The following is a 23,550-nucleotide window of genomic DNA, read 5'->3' as shown; positions in this document are numbered from 1 at the left end:
CCACCTAAGTCAACAAGTGGACTCGGAGGCATTTTAACCATCACGGGTTTACAGGTAGGTACTCGCGTGAACATACACAGGTGCACGCGTATAAAAGAAGGAATCGAGAGGGACGTCGTAAATCCTCTTACTTCCCACCCCTTACCTTGAAACTCGTTGGAAATGATCGAGAAATCATCTTATATGTATCTTCAGATCTATCGATATCTATCTCTCTCTTTTTTCCTTTTATTCTTTCTTTATTTCTCCCTCAAGTCCATCATAGATATCAAAATCGCCATTAATGTCTCTTTCTCGTAACGTGAAAGCGTCGCAAATTTTAATAATCGAGAAATCCAATCCATCTACCTTATAACGTAAGATTCGAATCGTAGAGATCAAAGGAATATATTGATTTACTCTCCCAAAGAGAGTGGAAATACGCCAAGCGAGAAACTTCAAGATTCTGTGACAGTTATGTCAAGTGAGAGTTTCTCGCGTCCGTATCGAATGCAAGAGACGCGACTCTTGCTCGCTATCCCAGATGAACTATTATTCGTTCTCTATCGGGTTAAGCCCCAAAGGATCATACGATGTCAGCGTGCAAAGTTCTACATTTCACACCCATTTCCTCGTGAGAGCTCGATCGTAACGTCGTTCATGCCTTTTCTTTTTTTTTCTTTTTTCCCCCCTTTTTTCTCTCTCTCTCTCTCTCTCTCTCTCTCTCTCTCTCTCTCTCTCTCTCTCTCTCTCTCGCCACGTAGGTACGTAAGAAAGTCCTTGTAATATGTATGAACTCGTGTTTGAAGAGTTCGCGTTCCAGATGGCCGTCCGCTTTCCAAGGATATTTACAAAGAGCTCGTCTTCGACCGAACGGGGCAAACATCGCACGATTTCGCGAAGTTGCGTACTTAACAAAGAGCTCTACGTTGCAACGAGGTCTCTCCTACGAATCAATACTTTCCAATAGTCTCGAGAACACTTTGGGAAGGAGTTAAATCATATACACGAATCGTTTCATTAAAATGACAAGATAAAACAAAGTATTCCGAATATATTCTTTCGTTCTAATATATATTGCACGCAGATACAGAATATCCTTTATTTTTAATTCGTACATCATGAAAAATTCGATCGTGACCACGTCGGTGGCTCTCGTAACATTCGCTATAAAATCACTTTCGAAAACACGACGATCGGAACAAAAGAAGTTTAAAAAAAATATTGGTAGGTACACACGATTTTATACTATTCATATTTTTTAAGGCACAAAAAACGTAGCTAACTACGTCGTTCATCGATATAGTTACTTACGTATCTTAAGAAAAAGTCTCTCCGCATTTTGTTATATTTTATTTAGAAAACCGACCGGAATGAAAGGCTAAAGGAAAGGCTCCGGATGTTAAATAAAACACGCGTCACAATAAAATTAAGAAAATTCCTTCGGTAATGATAAATAAGTATGATAAAAAAGTTCTTCGTCCCTGGATTCCGTCGTCACATAAACGTAACACGCGTTATAAGGCAACGAGCCGTGCATAATTATATGAATTATATAATGAATGTTAAACTATCAGGCACATTTGGACTCTCTTCGCCAAGAAAGAGAGAGCTTAAAGGCACTATCGAAGGCACATGATCGTTCCTTGTAAATAACACACTTTGGGTAAAAATCCACCAATAGAGAAATCAAAAGGAAATACATAGCCTCTTTCCTTTTGAAATAAGTGAAGTTCACGTATTCCTAAATACCGAATCACGTTAGAATCAAAAGAAACACGATTTCTTCCACGTGAATTTTGAAGAAAAAGCATTTGGAGAGGTCGCCTCGAAGTTCCTATCAAGAATCTTCGGATCTGCTCCAAGGTCATGTTTTCCTAGTGAGATCCAACGGTGGTCCCGTGTCACGAAGGAGTTCGTTGTCCTCGCTATCCGTCGATCTCTCTTCTTCCGTGCTAGCTATATCCGCTTCTCTCGTTTCTAGCTTAGTGGCGACTCCAGTTGCCGTTGCAGCAGCTACAGCAGCGGCGGCGGCTGCGGCTGCGGCGGCGGCAGCAGCAGCCGCTTCCGCAGCAGCTACGGCAGCTTTGACACTGAGATCGATAGGCTCGTCTTGCTCAGGTCCGAGGGATCTTAGAAATGCGAGACTCTTGTCATAAATTCGCGATTCGTCTGCCGATCTTGGCCTTGACCGGTCCGCTTCCTCGCAAAGGCTCGATCGAACTCTTAAAACTCGATTTTCCTCGTCTCTCGTTCTCGTTGGTGAGGGTGTCGATCGAGGACTGACGCTCTCGCTCGAGGAACTCGAAAGACTCGCTAACATGGGTGGTGCTCCGATTTGGTTAACGTACGGAACGATGAAGCGTTGTTGAAAGGGAAAGAATGGCGCGTTTAAAAGTTGCATGTGCGTCAATGCTGGATGAAAGAACGCTGGTCCTCTCCACATTGGAAAGCTACTCCTCGAGATTTCTGGCCTGAGAAGTTCCTGAGGGGCTCTCGCTAATTCCGCTGTCCTCATAGCAATCTGATCTTGACTCGATCTTGGAGATAACTCCTGCGATCTCAATTGGCTCGAGATATCCTGCGGCCTCAACGACCCCTCTTCGCGTTTGCCTATCCTATCTTGATGATGTTGCTGCTGATGTTGCTGTTGCTGCTGCTGCTGTTGTTGCTGCTGTTGCTGTGGTTGTTGTTGCGGTTGCTGCTGTTGCTGTTGATGATGATGGTGATGATGATGATGATGGTAACTATTCGCCGTCGTTGTTGCAGTCGTGATCATTCCGATGATACCACTTGCACTAGTCGTACTGGCGTTTTCGTTATTGTTATTATTGTTATTGTTTGCCGCGTCCAACGAGCCGAATGCTTTCTCGTATGCCAACTTTGGGTCCTTGATAAGACGCGTGTGCGCCTGATGCGTTTGCTCCTGGAGCAGACAGTGAATCTTGAACCAATTCGAACGGCGACCGTATCTCGAACCGGACTTGGACATACCGACCATCAGGCACTTCCGTAGTCGGCAAGCCTTGCAAGCTGTCCGATTTTTCTTGTTGATCACACAGACACCACCGTTCTTGCATTCGGATATACTGCCCAGATTATTGTAGGTACGCCCGAAGAACGACTGCGTGAGAGAAAACGGATGAGGATACGTCTTCAGTTTATATTTCTCAACGAAAGAGGAGAAAATTATAACGAAAAGAAAAAAAAACTAACAAACAAACAAAGATAAAAGATCAATGATGCAAATAGATTTGAATGCAAATAGATTTGAATGCAAATAGATGCGAAACTACAGAAATATTTTGAATACTCGAACAAGCTGATACGTTACTTCCATTTTTTTTTAATGAAACTGACCTTACAACCTTCGCAAGTGAAGGCTCCAAAATGAAAACCCGCGGCCGGCTCTCCGCAAACTCTACAAAGTTGATTCATCTGTAACAAAAAAAAAGGAAAAAAAAGAAGAAAAATTTTATAAAAACGTTATAAATATAATTACGTATCATAGCAAAAATATCTTGTATAAGGATTGGAACGGTAAAGTTCTCAAGACTTTCTCGGAAGAGTCTCGGTACGAACCCGAAAAAAAATGGAAAGAAAGTAAAAAAGAAGGCGGCAAGAAGCGCATAGAGTTCGGTTGCGAGACCGTGTTCCTATTAAAATCTAGTTAGCCAGTCATTACCGACGATGAACCAGAGGCTGCGGCCTCTTCGTGGATACCATCGCGTCGATGAAACGAGAAAGGATGAACAAATGAGAAAGCTTCGCGCGCAATGAACGCGTTACGATGGAAAGAAAGAGAGAGAGAGAGGGAGAAAGAGAAAGAGAGAAAGAGAGAGAGAGAGAAAGAGAATACATAGACTAGAACGAACTCAATTCTCATACGAAAACCGAACGACCTTAAGGTCCCTCCACGCATTCTATTCCATCGTTTCGTAATTTAAACTAGAAGTTTATAGCGCATAAATGATCGAATGTGATTTTCAAATGGACGACATTCGCTGCTCCACTTTTTAAAGAATGCATTCTCCTAGACGATATTGTCGTGTACGACTATCCACGTCAGCTTCTTTGCCTGTCTGCAGGTAAATACGAGCGAGTAATTAATAAATCTTAAAATTCTTATTGAAAGAATACGAAGCCATCAAAGCACTAATGTAAGCGTTCATTTTCCAAAGATGGAGTTTATTATAAAATTAATACACATATCGAATTTGTTTTGAAATTTAATACTGATCTCAAATCAGTTCGTGATGATTTATAATGCGATATCACCGAGGTCACAACGTGTAAAACGGTATCATCACGAATATAAAATACGAATGAAAGTAATATGTAGATTAATCAATTGCTTCGAAATTATAACTAAAAAGTGAGCTAAGATAGTTCTTTTGTTAACGATGGATACAAGACTCCTTCCGTCAACGTAAATTCGCATTTGTTAAACGATATTGTTAACAAATTGTTTAACAAATTTCACTCTACCCATGATTAAAAATCAAGGAAGGACAACTCTAAGTGAAAGAGAATCAGAGAGTGAACCTTTGCGACCGAGTGTTTTATGAGGATGCAGGTCATCCACATCGTTCGGCATATACAGGCTTAGCGATGCGACAAACCAGGTACCATACTGCATCACGTATTTACAAAAAAAAGAAAAAAAGAAATTCTTGCTTCAGGTAGGTACTGAAGGTTATTCTTTTAAAAAGTTTAAAGAGTTTATTTATTTTTTTCTTTTTTGTCAACACCATAAAAAATGTTGCCGATGCTCGACACTCAATGGAGGCTTACTCTGAGAACGGCTCGTACCTTACAAACGGTACAAACAACTTGCAAACGAAATTGAGATTCTATTGTAACTTCTGTTCAACGGATATAACGTAAGGTACAACTTATATAAGGACACACTGTTGCTTCTCGTTATTATCGGTATACGGATGCTCGAACGAACGGTGCATATACACTTTCACACATACCACGTCACCGAACTTGTAGAATAAGAAGGGAGGTGCTTGATGACACCTGATGGAAACGACAGTGAAGCGCGAGGCATAGAAGACGCGAAGAGAAAAGTAAAAAAGGTTCAACGTCCAACAGATGACGCGGCTGTGTCACCTCGGATCTAATCCCTGCAGCCTGACGCGCCACGACCCAACGGAACTAAATAAATGTTCTCGTGTCTCGTGTCTCCTTGGTGGCCTTTCCCGTCTACTCTATCTCTCTTTCTCTCTCTTTTTTTCTCTTTCTATCTATCTCTTTTTTCTTTCTCTCTCTTTCTCTCTCCCTCTTTCTATATCTACCTCTTTACATTAGTTTCTTTACATTAATTCATACATAGATAGATAGATATTAATATTCACAAATGAAAATATAAAAGAAATCATAAAACCGTATTAACACTTGAATGCCCGGTTACGCGTTAATGCGTACTCTTGTTTATTATTAATTATCTAAAAACCGATCACGTGTAAATGCATTTTATTCCTCTATAGATTCAAACCCTTATTTCCAAATAATACGTCGTCTTCGTTTACGTGACATAAAATAAAGTAATTATTAATGGTAATAATTATAATGCTAATTATCATAATGGTCATATCGATATATTTTCAAATAACAAAAAAATTAATTTGTGTTAAACGATTTCATGAAACAGAAGACGTATTTTATACTTTTCCTCCCAATCGAACCGGGTGTTTAAGTGTTAAGTGTTAATTACATAATTAAAACATTGTAGAGTGATCTCGAGTAAGGTACGTAAAAAATAAGACACATCTGCAATATATTTTATTTGAAGAAACTGACAATGCGTTATTTCCCATTCAGTATGAATTGATTGATAGATAAAAATATCAAAAGATAAAAAAACAGACTCACCACGTCGGTGGTGGCCGGTGCCGAAGCGATGCTCGACGTAGGCGTCCACCACCCCACGGTATTGCTACTGGATGTCGTATTCGCGATAACACCAACACTCGTATTTCCGGGATTGGATCCACTCCCAGATAATCCTATCGCGCTCGATATATCACCCACGTCCATTCGATGTCCTTTAATCCTTCGATGCGAATCCTCTCGCTTGTCGATCGCAAGATTCGTCCTTCTTTCTTCCTTCGAAATTTTGTCTCAACATTTTTTTCTATCTTCTTCCTTTTCTTCTTCTTCTTCTTCTTGTTCTTCTTCTTCTTCTTCTGCTTATTCCTTTTATTCTTCTTTCCTTACGACGCTATTTTTTTTCCACAACAATTATCTGAACTTGTTAGTATCTCCCCCCGTAGATTATCCTTTTGCCTCTCGCTTGGCACGTGGACCGAACTAAAAAGAAAATATACATGCGATTCGTTGAAATGAAAACTGACGAGGACCATCAAATGCCGTTGAAATGCAACAGATCATCGTACACGTTAATTCGTGATTACACGAATTCCTCTCGAATGTTTCTCGTCCTTCCAATTTTATCTTTTGATTGTGCGATGATCGAAATTCGATTCCCATCAAAGAAAAAAGAAAAAGAAAAAAATACAAAAAAAAAGGTAAAAGACGACGTGGAGAAGAATTTGCATTGATTTCGAAATTTTCGAAGATCGCAAACGCGACGATTAACATCGACGCGCGTTTAACTAACGACTAATTAGAAGTCGTATCTTCCAGTCTGTGGAAGACCGGTTCGATAGGTGTACACCGTCGCCTTGCCAGAGGACTACTAAATCCTTAGTTCTACGGATTAATTCGCTCGTGCTATGTCGCAAACATAACGTGCCGATTTAATCGACGATCGCAACGATGGAACGATATTACGCGTTAGACAAGAAATACTCGTGCGCGATCTTTTACGTGATTTTTATCGAACACTCGCTCCTCGTGCATGATCAATTTACGTTCACCGTGTTATATCACTTTGAAACGAGTTAGGTATATCGAAACGCGAGACATTCCTAATTTCCACATTTCTTTTACAAAATTAGATACATACTACGTCAAGTGATAATTATCATTAGAAAATTACTATATAATTATCTTTTCTCCCTTACTCCTTTAATAGTTCTCCTCTTATCAATTAATAGAATCGATAATGACGATATCTTGAAGTTTCAAAACGTGTACCATTTTTTTCCAATCGGATTCGTCACTGAATATCGATTATTAACAAAATCGCAAAATAACATTGTCATACGATAAATCAACACTATTTACGAGTCGGATAAACTCTCTACCTAACAATAAAATTGTCATCAATATCGTTGAAATTCCTCGTAAATCCAATCAACTTGATATCGTATAAACACGAATGAAATCTTGTATCAAGAATAGATTTGACGAACGAAATCGCGTATACGCATCTAAGCAAGTAGGTACCTACTTACATACTATTTCTCTTTCTCCCGTAATCCCTTTGCTCTCCCTCCCACTAAGAGCGAAATAATCGCTCGGTTATTAACGATCGAAGATTCTTAACGATGCTCTCTCTCTCTCTCTCTCTTTCTCTCTCTCTCTCTCTCTATTTCTATCTATCTATCTATCTATCTCTTTCTTCCTCTCTCTCTCTCTCTCTTTCTCTCGTGTTCTATCCTTGAAAAGATCGACCGATGAGCTGCTCGCGACGGCGATAATGACTGATCGGTGAAATCCACTCGCGTCAGAAGCGTCGCCTGTAGGTAGGTAGGTGTTTTTAAGGCGTTCGTTTTTTATCAAGATCTTCCCCTCGCGCTACCAATCCGTGGCGGACCAATGAGTGACGGCCGATCGGTACGTCGACTGCAACTTTAATGAACCGGTTGCGAGCGGCACGTCATTCGGATATCATCCTGCCGACTGACAGTTTAAATCGTTTGTGCCAGGAACGACGTGACAAATTAATCGTCGGCGCCGCTTAGTCCGAGGACGCTTTTTCGTCCCTACGTATCCTCCCAAGTAATGCCGACCATCATTACCCCTACCCCCTCCCCTGCCAACGCCCATCCCCTCGCATAACCCCTCACCTTTCCCCTCGCGTTTTTCATCAAACGATCGATCGATCGATCGATTGATAATTCTTCGCAAAAAATTCGATCGAATGACGTATCACTCGATTACGTACCATCAAAGCGAGAAATATCTCGCAGTCTTCTTAATACGACGACTTCCTTCCTTAATTCCTTAATTCTTTTTTTCTTTCCTTCCTTCCTTCCTTCCTTCCTTCCTTCTTAATCCATTAAACACAATGTCGACGATACATCGACACGTTTGCGTATCTTCCAAGGTCACTAAAAGACACTTCGACGATCGATAATTACTCTTGGCACTTGTTGATAATCGTTCTCTCTCTTTCTCTCTCTCCTCCCTCTTTCCCTCTTTGAATAATTCACAAAGATCCTTGTGGTATCCTCAATAATACGTAGTTCGATCGAAACACACCGAGAGATATATATATATATATATTTCGAATTACATCTCGTTGATAGGAAAGAGATGATGATGGACGAAAAGGGAACCGAAAAGAAACAAAGTTGAAAAGGAAAGATAAAAAGAAAGAGAGAGATAGAAAGAGAGAGAAAGAAAAAGCGAGGAAAAGAACACGATAAGACGAACAAAAAAAGAAGAGCAAGCAAGAGAGAAAAAGAGAAAGAAAAAAATAGAAAGAGAGAGAGGAAGAAAAAACGTGGACACAACAAGGGCGAAGAAAGGATGGAGGAAACGTTGTGTCTGGACCACCGGCCGGCTCGGGGCGTGCGCTCGTGTAGCACGTGGCCGAGAGACTGAATATCCCTACCTTGGATACTCTTCGTCAGTCCGTTTGTCCGCCTCGTCCTTATCTTACCTACTCGACCGAGAAAGACTACCTCTGCCCTCTCTCTCTCACTCTTTCTTCCTTCATTCTCTTCTTTCTTTCTTTCCTTCTTTCATTCTCCCTTCCTTTCTTCCTTCCTCCTCTCTTCCTTCATTCTCTCTCCCTTCCCTAACACTCAACGAGGATCCGAAGATCACGTCCCCCTCTCATACACTCGTACTCTCTCTCTCTCTCTCTCTCTCTCTCTCTCTCTCGCTCCCTCTCACGTACACTATGGATATCCCCATACAGCATCCATCTCCACCTGCGTAGGAGCTGCGAATCCTGGCATCTCTTCGATTCTCTCTTTCTCGCATACATAGGTACTTTTTCTCTCTTTCTCTATCGGCCAACTCTCCGCCAACGAATCGTCTCTATCTTTATTGCTCTTAACAGCCTTACCTATCTTCTTCTTCTTCTTCGTCTTCGTCTTCGACTTCTTCTTCTTCTTCTCCTCCTCCTTCTCCTTCTCCTCCTCCCTCCTCCTTCCTCTCGTAGCTCGAATACAAGCTGCTCTTTTCTGTAAGCGCGGGAGGAGCGCGAACCGAACCAAACCGAACCGAGCCGAGTCGAGCCTAGCCAAGCGAAGAAACGACGACACACGTATGCGCCTACATCCCTCCTTCGTTCTCCTCCTTTTCCTCCTCCTTCTCCCCCTCCTCCTTCTTTTCCTCGCGGATTCACCAACTCCGACCTCCTACCTACAACGCATCTACGATATATCCATATACATCCGTATGTATATATATACGTATGTATATTGTAGATAGTCGCTAAGAGGAAAAGATGTATCACCGTTCTTAAGAATCATTCTTTTTCTTTCTTTCTTTTTCAAATATCCTTTCCTTTTCTTTCCTTCTTATCGATAATCCTTCCACTAATTTACGCGCTCGGCTTTTCCCACGCGAAATCAGTTCTCCGGTTCGATTTCATAGAAAAAATTGACGTCGAATACTTAAGACTTTAATCGTTTCTTTCTATACGATTATGTACAAATAAATAAATTTTGATTCGCCGAAGAGCGAAAATAACTTTACTAATCTTCCAACTATAGAATCGTTAATGATGTTAGAAATATTGCTAGCACGTTTTGCAATTTTCCAAATGTTCAAATTAGGTTTGAGGCACGGAGACTTCGATGCTGAACGATATAATTGACGCATACGAGATAATAGAAACTTATGTATTAAAATCTATTTTGAGAAATAAAACGATGGTGAAAACTTGAAAAGGATAGAACAAATTTGTTCTTCGACTTCGAGAATCCATAGGTACGCGTTTCTTTTATATCCTTACTCGCTTCTTTCGAAGAGACACCAACTTGTGTGCGTCACTATCATAACGGAGAAGAATAAAAGCAAAGAAGCTTCGTCGTATGGAGTAGGAGGTGCCCGATCATCGACCAATAGAAAGAGCCGCCACCCACGAAGCAATAAAAATTAATTTATCACGTGAATCGCCGCCTACGCCATTGCTCCTTTCGTCTTCCGCAGAATCCCTAGAATTCCTCGAGATGGCGTCATCTGTCGGGTAAAGAAATCATTTTCGATTGTATGCAAGTACATCATGCACAAATACTAATATGCGTATCATTATTCAAAGAGAAATTAAAAATTTCTTACTCGTCATCGTTGAATAAGTAAGCAAGTAATTTTTAATTAATTTTATTTCATTCATAAAAATTTTTATTCGAGATTTAAATTATAACGCGTTGATAAATTATTGTCGAAAAATTACGATCGAGTATAGAAATCGCGATCAACGACGTAACCCTGATAGTAGGCAATATTCAAACACGAATGTATACAAAAATCTCTATCTGGAGCCATGTAAAAACTACATTTCTAAATATTTTTTTTTTTTTCTTTTCTTTTCACGAAATTTTTACAATAATAATTAATTAAATTAACAAGCCTTTTAAAAACTTATTCGAATTTATACATCTCACCTTTTGCTCTCATTTTAATATAAAAAATTCCTGCGTATAATAAAACTTATAAAAAAAAATTATTTTCACATCGTTGATAACTTATCGATAACTTATCGACGGGTCAGTGAATCTTTTTATATCAAATTTTAGAGAGCGCCACATTACGGTGTTACAACACATCGATAACATTCATATTGTCTGCAAAGTACTTTTTGATTGTTACAAATTTTTATTAAAAATATATGATGAATATAATTACTTCTAAAGAATACTTTTAAATATTATATATCGTGCATAAAAAAATAGAGATAATTGTGCCTTATTACAAAAAAAATATAATTAATGTACTTACACTAAAACGCGATACTTGTTAAGTAAATATTTACAAAAGAAAGAGGGAATAGGAGAGAGAGAGAAAAAGAGAAAGAAAAAGATACAATATAATAATCTACTTGAATTAGTTTTCATAAAAACACTTGTAAAAAAAATTCTTATATAAAAATGTCTTTAGATAATTCTCGCTATCCGAAAATAAAACGCAAGATAAAGATTTAAATTAATATCTATAAAACGTTTATGAAATCGCATAAAGATGTTAATAAATCGCGTAAGAAAAAAGTTAACCGTGTTAGTTAATAAAACATATTTTACATGTTTAAGTTTGATTATTATATTCCCATGCGTAACTTTAGTAAATTTGAATTCGATACAAATCGATAATCGATCTTAGTGCAACACTAACTCGAAGTTTGCAACGAAGCATTGCCGAATGAATGGCGGATTGTTTTTTCAAGAAAGAAGTCATGAAGATCTAAGCGCAAGACATATGGGTGTTGTGATAAATTATTATTGTATGAAAGATCACTATACATTTTCGGTATGTGCGAACATTTTTGGGAACCTTTAGCTGAAGTTTATATAGCAGAACAGGCGGAGTCCCCTGACCCCGATTGTTACATTTATTGTCTTTGCAGTAGAGTGTTTATCAGGTAAATGTAATCTTCTTTTTATAAAATTTTCTTTCTTTTTTTTTTCTTTTCTTTTCTTTTCTTTTCTGCTTTAATTTAAATGCTTCAATATATCCCTTTTGTACTAGTAATAGCTCCACGTCTACTTATATATTGATTTGTGATGTGACACATGACTTAACCTTGACATCCACTTATGTATAATATAATCTAAATCATAACAGAGACTATATTTAAATATTTACGAATTTCATTGACAAAATATATCATAACTCTGACAAGTGAAGCAATTCTTTTAAAATTAGCACAATGAAATGTTTTATGAATTTTCCTTTTGTTCTGCTATGTTATTTATATGATTTTTGTGAAAGAAACAAGCAAGTGAATTCTACATAAAATGGTAATAAAATATAATGCAGTTTTTTATTATCCAACATCTATTATAAATGTGATGTTATCCTTCCTTACTTGCAGAAATCCAGATGTTTATACCATCCAAACTGCCGAAGATGCAAGTGAAAATGAAGATGTTGAAAGAGATTGTGTGGGAGAAATGTTGGATATCTATAAAAGAACAAACACAGAAATACAATCTGTGGAGAAACACGATGTAAGATAATCAATATTATCAATTTTGATTGTATTATACCAATATATTTCTAATTAGAAATGCATTTATACAATCTTTATTCAAGTCACATTTTTGTTGTTTTTTTTTTTATTTTTTGTTTATTTTTTTTTCTTTTTTTTTTCTTTTTTTTTCTTTTTATTAGGAAGAACCTGTAAGTTGTTATTGTAGTGCATCACATACAGACAACAACTATTCTACGGATGAACATGATTCTGTTCGTGATTCAACCCATCGTGTCACAGCACATAGCCTTACACAAAAATTAGGTCTACACCAATCTGATTCTGGTGCAGATTTATCAGAATATCATGATCAACACGAAGCTAAGAGTATACAAAATCTTTTAGCCTCTTATGGAAAAACTTTTCATTCATCTGAGAACGAAGTTGAGAGTGGGTTTGATAATGCGGAAGCATTTATGAGGTATCGCGAAAGCAGAGATTTAGAACTCAAGTCTGAAACATTAAATGTTGATTCTGAAAATTCTTGTATCGACGACACGTCAGCCTTAAGCTGTAATCCCTCTAATTGCACAAAAACCAAGTATCATACCAAATCCTCCTCATTTATTTTAGGAGAAAAAGATTCAATAGCACAACCTTTATCCTTAAATATTACGGCATTAGATGATATACAAAACTGCAGTAAAAATGAAAATGAAATTGACCCTTCTATGCACAATTATAAAGATAGTTCTGATGATTATTCCTATTCCAAGTACTTCAAAAGTAATAAAAGTGAAATGGATATGGCTTGGGAAAAATACTGGTACAAACATGGGGAACAATTGATATGGTCATCATGGATTGAAAAATATGCAGAATATATTAATCCTGAATACCTTCAAGACAATTTATATTTAAGGGAAGAGGAAAAAATCAATGAAAGTAAACAAGTTGGTATAGACAAATTTTCGGAACAAAATACGTGTTTCCCTAATCAAGCGCACAAAAATTGCGAAATCGATCGTTCAGATTTTGAAGGAATCTTCAGTAAAAGTAGCATCAACGAAAATGAATCGAAAAATAAAAGTTCATCATACAATATTAATTTTTCATTCGAAGATCCAAATAAACAAACTGTTAATGACAAAGATGCAGAAGATCATAGGAAAAAATTAACGAATTATGAACTGTCACCAGAAGCAGGTGATGGTTGGAATCCGTTAAGTCCATTTAGTGCTGAAGAAAGTTATAATCAACATTCTAATGCAGAAGACGAAAGACTATTAACCAGATGTGATTCTATCAATGGTTCCACAGCAAAGACAAATGCAACATCTGACTCTATGACAAATGTCACCAAAATGACATTAACCAGTTCTAGTTGTGATTCCAATTCTATTCACTCATCTAGTCTTATTAGCTCTGTAACTAGCTCTATTGAAAGTAACATAACATTTAGTAGTTCTGATCAAGAAAATGAATATATATCTGAGGACAATGATAAATATTGGCAACATTTATGGAAAGAAAATTTTCAATTAGAATATCAAAAGCAATACGAACTATTTGTAATGAGATATAAAGAAACAGAGATTCTACAAACTGATCGTGTCGCTTCAGTTTTTGAGGTTAATGGTCAAAATATATGGAAGCACGGTAATAACAATCGATTAGGTGAAGAAAAATCTACAGAGAGTAATATTGAACAATTGCATAAAATTATTAACGTAGATGATAAAAAAGCAATAACAAATACGCCAGTAAAACAAGAATTAACAAATAAAAAAAGAATGATCATAGAATCAGTTGGTATGCTCATGCAAAATCTCACAATGAAATCCGAAGAAGAGGTTATAGATGAAATAAATAAAATAAGTGATACAGAAAAATCATCAAAGGAAGATATAATCCATACATCCAACGAAAACAGTACTGTTTTATCGTCTACCATCGATAATGATGAATTTACAAAGAAAATATCGAGTGATGATAAAGATAAGGCAAATGAAGATAAGCCTATTACATTAAAACGAAGGTAATTCAAATATTAATAAAGAATCTACAACTATTTAAAACATACTTAAAATATTCATACAATTTTTAGCCATGAAGCCGATTACGACGATGTAGGAGAAGGTTTAGAAACGGTGAAGAAAGCTTTTTCATTAATGGGTTATACTTTTAATGAAAGTCAAAAACAAACAAAGTTACAAGGTGAGGTTGTTTATAGGAAAAGAAATATTAGATTACAAAATAGATACTTGAAAATGAAAGTTAGTCGCTCTAAACCTATAAACAAGCACATTTATTTTGATGATAATGGAGTTGAAATCACAAATACCATAGACAAGGTAAAATTTTTTAATTGATTTACAAGAAACTGTTTAAAAATAATATGGAATAATATATTTTTTTCATATGTTTTTTATAGGTGAAACGTTATTTATCGTATTGTCCAATATTACAGCCTGCAGAAACTGAAACACAATCTAATGACAAAGGTTCCTATACTAAAACACAATTTTCATCAAGTTCTGACGAAGAGTGTGATCATAGTCCTAAAACAAAATTGCAAGCAAAGAGACTAGTGTTCAATAAACCAAGTACAAGTTCATCAGAATTAAAACAAGATAAACCAGTTGAAAATATATTCAATACTTTGAAAGATTCTAATGAATCTGATCAAATTTTTAAAGATGCAATAATTGATGATATTGTAGAATGTGAATGTGATGAAGAAAGTGACTCTGTGAAAGCATTGATTAATGAAAGACTTGTTCCTCCAAACGAAGACAAATTGTCTACTTTAAATATCGATATGGATGTTGATGAAAAACAGCATCACACAGAGATATTAAATATAAAATTATCGGACGAAGATAGTATAAAAAAAACATTAAAGAAAAAGAGAAGGAAACAATCAAAAAGAAATATAAGTCTTCCTGCAGAAGTAAATAATGACAAAACTTTAATGAAATATTGGATAAGAAGATATCATCTCTTCAGTAAATTCGACCAGGGCATTAAATTAGATCGCGGTAAGTATGTTTTTGAAAATTGTTAAGTTAGTCAGAAAATTGGAAATATTAATATTTTACAGTTAAATTATTACGTCATCAAATCCTAATATACTAATTTTATCTGTGTAATTCATTTTGCTAGAAAGCTGGTTTTCTGTAACTCCAGAAAAGATAGCAGAGCATATAGCAGAAAGATGCAAATGTGACACGATTATTGATGCATTCTGTGGTGCAGGAGGAAATGCAATTCAATTTGCATTTACATGTGAAAGGGGTTTGTATAAATTCGAAAAAACAATATAAACCGAACAGATACGCCAATCTGAACTTGTTTTTACAGTGCTGGCCATTGATATTGATCCAATGAAAATACAACTTGCCCGAAATAATGCCCGTATTTATGGTGTTGAGGACAGAATTGAATTTATTCTTGGTAATTTCTTTGATATAGCACCGAAATTAATAGCCGACGTCGTGTTTCTAAGTCCACCTTGGGGAGGACCTGGTTACGTGAAAAACGAAACTTATGATCTTGATAATATTATGTATCCAATCGGTGGGATACATGTATTTAAAGTAGCAAGAAAGATCACGGATCACGTGGCCTACTTTTTACCAAGAAATGTAGATACCATGCAGGTAAAAATCTATACATATAAGAATAACATTGCATGATTGAAATATGTCGTGTCTGTATGATTATATCATAATTACAGATCGCTATGCTAGCTGGAGCAGGTTCTGGTGTAGAAGTGGAACAAAACTTTCTTGACAGAAAGTTAATAGCTTTAACGGCTTACTATGGGGAATTACCCAGAGACTGTTAGTTGTGATATAACATGGAATGTGAGAGAAGCTCTAAGTCAACTACATTGAACAAACAAGAGCGTCACAATTATCTGGAATTATTAGTTGTAAATATCAACGTGTATGTATCAATTTGCTTAAATCATATCATTTATCTTCTATTTTATTGTATTATCAACGAATTATTCACGAATTAACTTCATTAAATGTATCGATGTTTTTAACTTTATGCCAATGTCTATAGATTACAGATATATATATTTTATAATTAAACTTATTACTCCACTGCTATTATATTACCTGCATTTAAGCGAATTGATACAAAAACAATTCAGTTTGTGATGTCATCTCCGTCTGATTGAGAAAAACGTTTGTGAACGTTGAACAAATTTTCGATTGATTCTTCCACAGTATTAATTATAAGTGTTACTTTTACTCGAATTTAAATGAAATCAAAGATATTCCTTTGTATAATATAATAATTTTAACCTGTGCTATAAACACATTAATGCATTGTAATGTATAATTTACAACGATTTCCAGACTATTATTTTACAATTTTTATGTACACTCTACTAATTTTGTTATCAAGTAATAAACATATTTAGAACATAAGTTTGTATATATACAAATTTTCTCATCTAAACAATGAAACCTTACATTTTCAAGAAAATATTCAAGATTATATATATATATAAAATTTTCTGTACCAAATTAACCTTAATATTCACGTACCTGAAAGATATATCTGTGTTGAATACAATTCGATAAAGAAGAAAACTACGAAGCTTACAAACGATACGTTCTCTCCACGTAATATTCTACAGTAGATAATACAAAAACGCTAAACAAAAACTATATATAAAAATTAATTTAAAAAAAAGGGATAAATTTTACCTTTTTCGCATCGTGCTCTGCCTTATCGATTAACGATTCGAAACAAATGATTCCCTGTAGTAGAAATTAAATTAATTGGAACAATGAATCTTTATAAAATTCTTTCAAACTAAATTAATTGAAAAGCAGCCATTAGCTCGATAGTACTTACGTTGTTTACAATTATATACAAAATTTTATTACAACGCAAATAATATCGATTGTCCAGTTCTCATCACAAGGAAATTGCTGCGTACGGAAACTCTTTTCTGAATATGCATAATCTATAAAAATTAAGTAAAAATAAAATAAATGTAAAAAGAAAATAAAGGAAAATATATTAAAACGAAATTTTGAGGAGACCCGAGAAATACACTGGCAGTGATACTACGAACAACTGAGAAATGTTAAATACCGACCTCCGCTCGAGGTCAAACATTTAGCGATCTTTTGTTTTGTTTACATTCGCTTTCGTCGACGAGTTCGTAACGTTATCACAACTTCGACACGATTCTATTATTAAAATTGTTATGACGATTACTCGAATATTTTCAAATATCGATTCTTCTTGGTATTGAATAATCGAACTTGGAAAATTGCCGCGCAAATTTGAATTAAAAATTATTCTAATCTAAGTGTTAAGAAATTTATCGATCGATCGATATTTGATTTTTACGATTGTATTATGCAATCGTATAAAACAGTTCTGTTTTTATCTCTTAATTAAGTTTATTTTAGTACTTAATATAATCAAAAAATGTTAATTATCCATAATTGAGTAAAACCAAAAATATTTTTCTTTGGTCGTATAAGCAATGTACTGTGCTTTTAATCCCACTTGTAACAATTTTCAGACTATTATTTTACAATTTCTTTTACATATTATTACTAATTTTTTACATACTTTCTAAGAAACATTCTAGAATTTCATAAGTTAAATTTATGTAAACATTTCTCCAATTAAAAAAATAAAATCTTACACATTTAAGAATGTTAAATTAAAATTTATATAAATTACGTTATTGCTTAAATTAGTAAATTAATTTAGAAGATAATTTAGAAGTTGGTAGTATTTAATACCAATTTCTATTTTTAAATAAGAAACATAGATCTTAAACTTAAAACTTAAAGTAATAATTAAAAAACGTTCACTTATTTAATAATCATCTAAAAAAAATCATACAGTATATGTTAGAGAGAGAGAGAGTTATTCGTTAATAATTTCATTATAAAATTTAATTGTCAAATCTCATAATTAATTACTAAATAAACTACATATAACTGTGATGATAAATTAATGAATTTTTAAAAATATATGCAATTGTATATAACACAAGTACTAGCATGCTATAAATTCGGAACAAATATATGTTTCCAAAAATAGTATCACATTAGATTATTTTCTATATTAATTAACTATTCTATAAATGTAATAAAAACAAATATAATTATTAATAAGTAACGTATGACTAGTATTCCTTCATTCATTCGCTATTATAGCATCTGTATAACTTATAGTATACAAAGATTTTATTCTTCCTTATTACTATATATATATATACACACTCTTTTATTAATCAATATCAATTGTTGCAGAAGTAGAGATTTCCGGTTCTGCTGGTATCGTTATACCACCAGTATCAATATTTTCCTCTTCCTCTCTTGGTAGTTTTAAAAAACAGTGCATTGTTTCTTCATCTTCTTGCTCTATCGCAGAACTACTTTTAATATTTTCTCTTGATGACAATGAATTTTCAAGATGTTTTGATGGTATCTGAATTGTGATTGTTTGTGATGTACCATCAGCAGATGTCGAGGAAGACATTAAATTAGCTTCTAATGTATCTCCAACTTTCGAGAAGGCACCTAAACAACTGTAAATCAGTTGTGCTGCTGCAATATTACCAGGAAATACTTCGACATTTTCATCGTCTACAAATTAAAAAATTAAATTAATATTGACATTTGATAAGAAAATATATGTCTAATAGAAACAAAAAATAAGTACCTTTCTTTTGTATATTTGCTTTAATTAAACCCTTTTCATGATCATGAACATGTTGTATATAACTTTCTTTTTTAACTGTTTTAAAAGAACAAGAATCACATGTGAATAAACCAGATAACAGAGGATGTCTTGATTTCAAGTGATTCTTATAACTGCTACTTTGAATTGCTGTATATGAACAGTGGGGACACTTGTATGGTCTAAAGCCTATTAATATATAATAATATTAATTGATGTTAAAAAATACTATGCGTTTTAAGTTAGCCTTAATATTAATTTTTAAGATACCTGTATGTTGCATAATGTGACGTCTTAACGTATTGTGATCACCAGTTCTATATTCACAGAGTTCACAGCTAAAAGGTTTATCACCTGTGTGCTGTCGCAGATGCATCTGCAGCATAGCCTTTCTAGCACTAGAATGACCACAAACATTGCACACATAAGGACGCAACTTTGAATGAACTGCTTGTATATGACTTTTGAGACATTTGGAATTTGCATAAGTTTTTCCACACATATCACATTTTTTTGATGTATACCAACGTTTTACTTCTAAAGTTTTTCGATCTAAATGCATTACTCGGTGATTACGTAGTTGACTTGCTTGTTTAAAGCATTTACCACACTCTGAACATTCATATTCCCGAGTTTCACTATGAACCTTCATATGAGTTAACAATTTCACCATTGTAGCGCTTTTGTATGCTTTACATATCTTACATGTAAAAAGGCCTACGTCTGAAACAGAAATGATTGAAATGAAATGAGATATGAAAGTAATAACAAATGACACTCCCAATGTAAACTAACCAATTTCATGTTTCTTCCACAGATGTAAACTACACTGTCTCCATTTTGTAAATTTTAAATCTCTACAAATACTACATTTAAATGCTGATACACTTTGGGATTCTGTATGAAAAGCAACATGTTGCTGCATTATCTCTTCTGTTGCAAACTTATATGGACATCCACGATATGTACATCTAAAAAAAGAAAAAAAAAATGAAAAAAAGACATTATCTTCAATGTATATAAATATAAAGGAATATGCATATGTATGTAATTCAAACATTATTGAAAATCAAACACATACCTTACATTTGTTTCTGCCAATTCAATTGCTTTTTTGTTAAGTATACATTCAGAATTTAAAGATTTAGTATCTTTTACTTCTTGTTTTAATTGATTATTTTTACAATTATTTTTTATCTGCTCAACATGTAGCTTAGGATCTCTCAGTTCATTTGTCATATATTCTCTAACTGCTTTTTCAGGAGCTGTATTAGTTAGTTGATGATCCTGATAAAATGAATTATTTAAAACATAAACACTTGACAATAACAATAAAGATTAAGACATAGATTTTATTAAAAAATATTATGTTTCAAATACTTACATTTATCATGTGTTCTTTGCAATCTTCTAAAGAAGGAAAACAACTAGAGCACTCTCCACACATGTAAACTAGTTTTACTTCATCAACATTTACAGACTCTTCTTTTTCCTATAAAAATACGATATTTATTTACTGTAACATCAACTATATTTTATAGCTTATTTTTTATATATCTAAATATAAATGAATTAAATGGTTCACCTCTATATTTACTGTCGGATTAATATGTGTTTTTTGAAAATGCTCTATCAATTCTCCTCTATCTTGTGTTGTGTAAGTACATATCTTACACTTAAATGCTGTTACTACTTCTACAAAATCATTTGCATTTACATCATCCTTCTGCATAACAAAATTTTTATCATTTTGTTCAGTAACTATCTCATAACGTTCTTGATTGTCATCATCAATATTTTCTATTATTATAGCTCCATTGGTAATAAACTGTGTTTCTTCATTTTCTATATCTCTTGATAACAAAACTGCTTTATCTGATAATTCAATTTGACCATCAACATGACTGAGATTAAGTTCTTGAAAGTCTCCATTTTGAAATGCATAAATTTGGCCATCTACAGAAATCAAAGAAATTGGTTCTTCTTCTTTGCCAAATGATGTTTCATCACTTATATTCCCTGTACCTTGTTCATCGTTAGTACCTTCAACCTTTGTTATATCCATTGAATTAGATAGAGTTTGTACAATAAATCGAGTACCATTTATTTCATAGCTTAAATATGATAAGTTTTCAGCATTCATATTTTTATTCATAATGAAGATATAAATTCAATATTTAAAGGCATAACTTCATTTTGGCTATAATAAGCAAAAATAAATAATATATCAGACAGCTACATACATATAAGTAATGTATTAAAGTACAAGTAATATGTGTAAATATAATTATATTGTTGGTTAATTACTAAATAAAAATATATTTACATATTATAAACGAAATAATCAAATTTGTACAAAATATAATCAGAGAATATATCATATATTATAATACATACAATATCAGAACAAAGGATAAAAAATAACTCAAATAAACGGCATTTCAGTCGATTGAAATGAGGTTATCTTATTAAGTTATTACCCGTATAATTTACTACATTTTAAAAAAGAATTCAACAAAAAGATCATATTCATTTTATTTTAATAAACATGAATATATCATTAGTTTTGATCCGGTTAAAACAAACCGGTGTACAAACGTTCAAATTCGAAAACCACATCTCGTCAGATAGTCCGCGCACTCTAAGCGTCTGCTTCGAGATTAACATTGTAATAAGACTTATTAAATATTCTAAAATTCTTATATTTATATTATAAAATAATTGATTTTGCTTACCGAAAATAAAGTTCAATATAAATAATATCCAAGATTAACGGAAAAAATGACATAAACGTCAAATACGAGAGCATTATCTATGAGTTCCCTGGTAGCCCGCCATGATGTATCACGTGACTGTGTACAACTTTACCCAAATTCACCAAAGACAGAATTAAACCGACAACATGCTAGCGTAAAATTTCATGTTTCTTTTCATTTTAATAGAACTTTACGTAAAATTTCCATTATTATATGAAGCTTGTTTTTAATTATACAACATTTTAACCAATAAAAAATATATAGAGATACATTACTTTTATTCTACTTTTACTTCATCATAATAATAATAGTGAATATCGAATAAATATTGACTAACTAATATATATATATATATACATATACACATACACATACATATAAAAAAAATATATACACACATAACATACATAAAAAATATATACATATATATAATATATATAAACTTAGTTACGAGGCGTTCTTTCTGCATTTTGTCTAGCAATTTCTGGGAAAAACTGTGAACTATACTTTTGTTTAACAGAAGGTTTAGGTATTTCTTCAGATGGAATAATAGGCAAAGGATCTCCTCTTAACTTAGCAACCAATACTTCTGCTCTTAATTTCTCCTTTTGCTCCCTTAATAATCTTTCAGCTCTTAATTTTTCTATATTTGTTGTAACTTTAGATTTTTCTGAAGATTCCTCAGAAATATCATTTTTTTCTTTCTTTTGTTTTTTATATTTCTTTTTATGTTTTTTATTCTTCTTTCCAAAACTCCTTTTTTCCATTTCACTATCTGAATCATCCGAATCATAATCCCTTCTTTTAACACTTGTTACTTCGGTCTTCACATGTTTTTCTGAACAAACACTGCCTATTATGTTTAAATACTTCTTCATATCTTGTATAGGATCATGTAAAACCTTCTTTTTTATTTCCACTTCAATATCTTTATCCTTATCAGTTAATCTTTTAGGTAATTCTTCGTACCAGTTCTTTTTTCTTAATGCTTCATTTGTATCTTGTCCAAGATAGGTAAGATAACCAATTTGTTTTTCATATTTTTCTTTCTCCTCTTTCTTTTCTTTTTCATGATCTACATTAGGTTTATTATAATCAATTTTACCTTTCTCGAGATCAGAAAAGAAATTAACATGTTCCGAAGCACTAGTAGATATTTCTGTTTTAACGTTAGATGTATCAGCCCTCCCATCATACTTAGTTCTTGCTTGCTGTCTCAGAAAGTTAATACGTGCTTCGGTTTCCTAGCAAAGATGACAATATGATATGATAAATATGATATATATGACAAAAAATGTAGCCATATCAAAATATATACTTTTATTATACTTACTGCTTTTTGAATACGTTCTTGCTTAACTCGTTCTTCTTCTGCAGCTTTTGCTTCATCTCGTCTTACACGAGCTATATTTTCTTTTGTTCGAACATGCCATCTAACATGAAACAGAAATATAACCTCTAATATTTTTGACTAAATGTTAAAAATTTAAGCTATTTCCATTCACAAAAACATATAAAATAGTCTTACCTTTTTTTAGGTAAAATATTCATTTTTGTTAAGAACTTATTTCTTCGAAGAAATAAACACTATTCAATTCTATAACATAATATTACAAAAATATTTCGAATATTATTTTTTTATATTTTACTAATTATCAATTATAATTCAAAATACCAAAAATATTTTGATAACCTAATTATAATTGAACAAAACGTATTATATTACAATCGTAATAACTACACTTTATTAATAAATAAAAATGAACAAATATCTATAACAGATACTTTCAGCATATTCTGAAA

At 33.6% G+C, this 23,550-nt stretch overlaps 4 protein-coding genes across 16 annotated transcripts; 1 reads left to right on the top strand and 3 right to left on the bottom strand.

The window, feature by feature from the left end:
* Positions 1–994: 994 nt before the first annotated feature.
* LOC127068816 (zygotic gap protein knirps-like) lies at positions 995–9,455 on the bottom strand. 6 transcript variants are annotated; one of them, XM_051005094.1, is made up of 4 exons: positions 9,191–9,454; positions 5,860–6,297; positions 3,340–3,417; positions 995–3,103 (listed from the first exon to the last, which is right to left on the bottom strand). In XM_051005094.1, exons 2-4 carry the CDS (start codon positions 6,022–6,024, stop codon positions 1,847–1,849), a joined length of 1,500 nt encoding a protein of 499 aa, XP_050861051.1. In that variant the 5' UTR covers positions 6,025–6,297; positions 9,191–9,454; the 3' UTR covers positions 995–1,846. The 6 variants fall into 6 exon arrangements, with proteins under 6 accessions (XP_050861051.1, XP_050861048.1, XP_050861050.1 ...); XM_051005091.1 differs by lacking the exon at positions 9,191–9,454 and adding an exon at positions 8,060–9,134; XM_051005093.1 differs by lacking the exon at positions 9,191–9,454 and adding an exon at positions 7,347–7,891.
* Positions 9,456–11,543: 2,088 nt separating this feature from the next.
* On the bottom strand, positions 11,544–22,342 carry LOC127069168 (zinc finger protein 99-like). 8 transcript variants are annotated; one of them, XM_051005931.1, is made up of 11 exons: positions 21,727–21,866; positions 20,577–21,191; positions 20,376–20,483; positions 20,073–20,278; positions 19,787–19,962; positions 19,262–19,714; positions 18,974–19,180; positions 17,138–18,897; positions 16,987–17,040; positions 12,155–12,250; positions 11,544–11,913 (listed from the first exon to the last, which is right to left on the bottom strand). In XM_051005931.1, the coding sequence occupies exons 2-8, from the start codon at positions 21,144–21,146 to the stop codon at positions 18,539–18,541; spliced, it is 2,079 nt and encodes a 692-aa protein (XP_050861888.1). In that variant the 5' UTR covers positions 21,147–21,191; positions 21,727–21,866; the 3' UTR covers positions 11,544–11,913; positions 12,155–12,250; positions 16,987–17,040; positions 17,138–18,538. The 8 variants fall into 8 exon arrangements, with proteins under 8 accessions (XP_050861888.1, XP_050861886.1, XP_050861889.1 ...); XM_051005929.1 differs by having other exon boundaries at positions 11,544–11,896; XM_051005932.1 differs by having other exon boundaries at positions 11,544–12,250; positions 17,138–17,249; positions 17,329–18,897.
* On the top strand, positions 11,572–16,704 carry LOC127069167 (trimethylguanosine synthase). Its single transcript, XM_051005927.1, has 8 exons — positions 11,572–11,707; positions 12,161–12,296; positions 12,460–14,297; positions 14,367–14,613; positions 14,694–15,300; positions 15,425–15,556; positions 15,623–15,921; positions 15,999–16,704. The coding sequence occupies exons 1-8, from the start codon at positions 11,598–11,600 to the stop codon at positions 16,107–16,109; spliced, it is 3,480 nt and encodes a 1,159-aa protein (XP_050861884.1). The 5' UTR covers positions 11,572–11,597; the 3' UTR covers positions 16,110–16,704.
* LOC127069171 (leukocyte receptor cluster member 1) lies at positions 22,009–23,543 on the bottom strand. Its single transcript, XM_051005939.1, has 3 exons — positions 23,276–23,543; positions 23,081–23,180; positions 22,009–22,991 (listed from the first exon to the last, which is right to left on the bottom strand). The coding sequence occupies exons 1-3, from the start codon at positions 23,296–23,298 to the stop codon at positions 22,191–22,193; spliced, it is 924 nt and encodes a 307-aa protein (XP_050861896.1). The 5' UTR covers positions 23,299–23,543; the 3' UTR covers positions 22,009–22,190.
* Between the last annotated feature and the right edge of the window lie 7 nt (positions 23,544–23,550).

The sequence above is a fragment of the Vespula vulgaris genome, chromosome 14 (genome assembly GCF_905475345.1).
Source record: "Vespula vulgaris chromosome 14, iyVesVulg1.1, whole genome shotgun sequence".
In the NCBI taxonomy this organism is placed as follows: domain Eukaryota; kingdom Metazoa; phylum Arthropoda; class Insecta; order Hymenoptera; family Vespidae; genus Vespula; species Vespula vulgaris.
The sequence above is the reverse complement of the archived record's forward strand: the minus strand, read 5'-3'. Positions and strand labels throughout refer to the sequence as shown.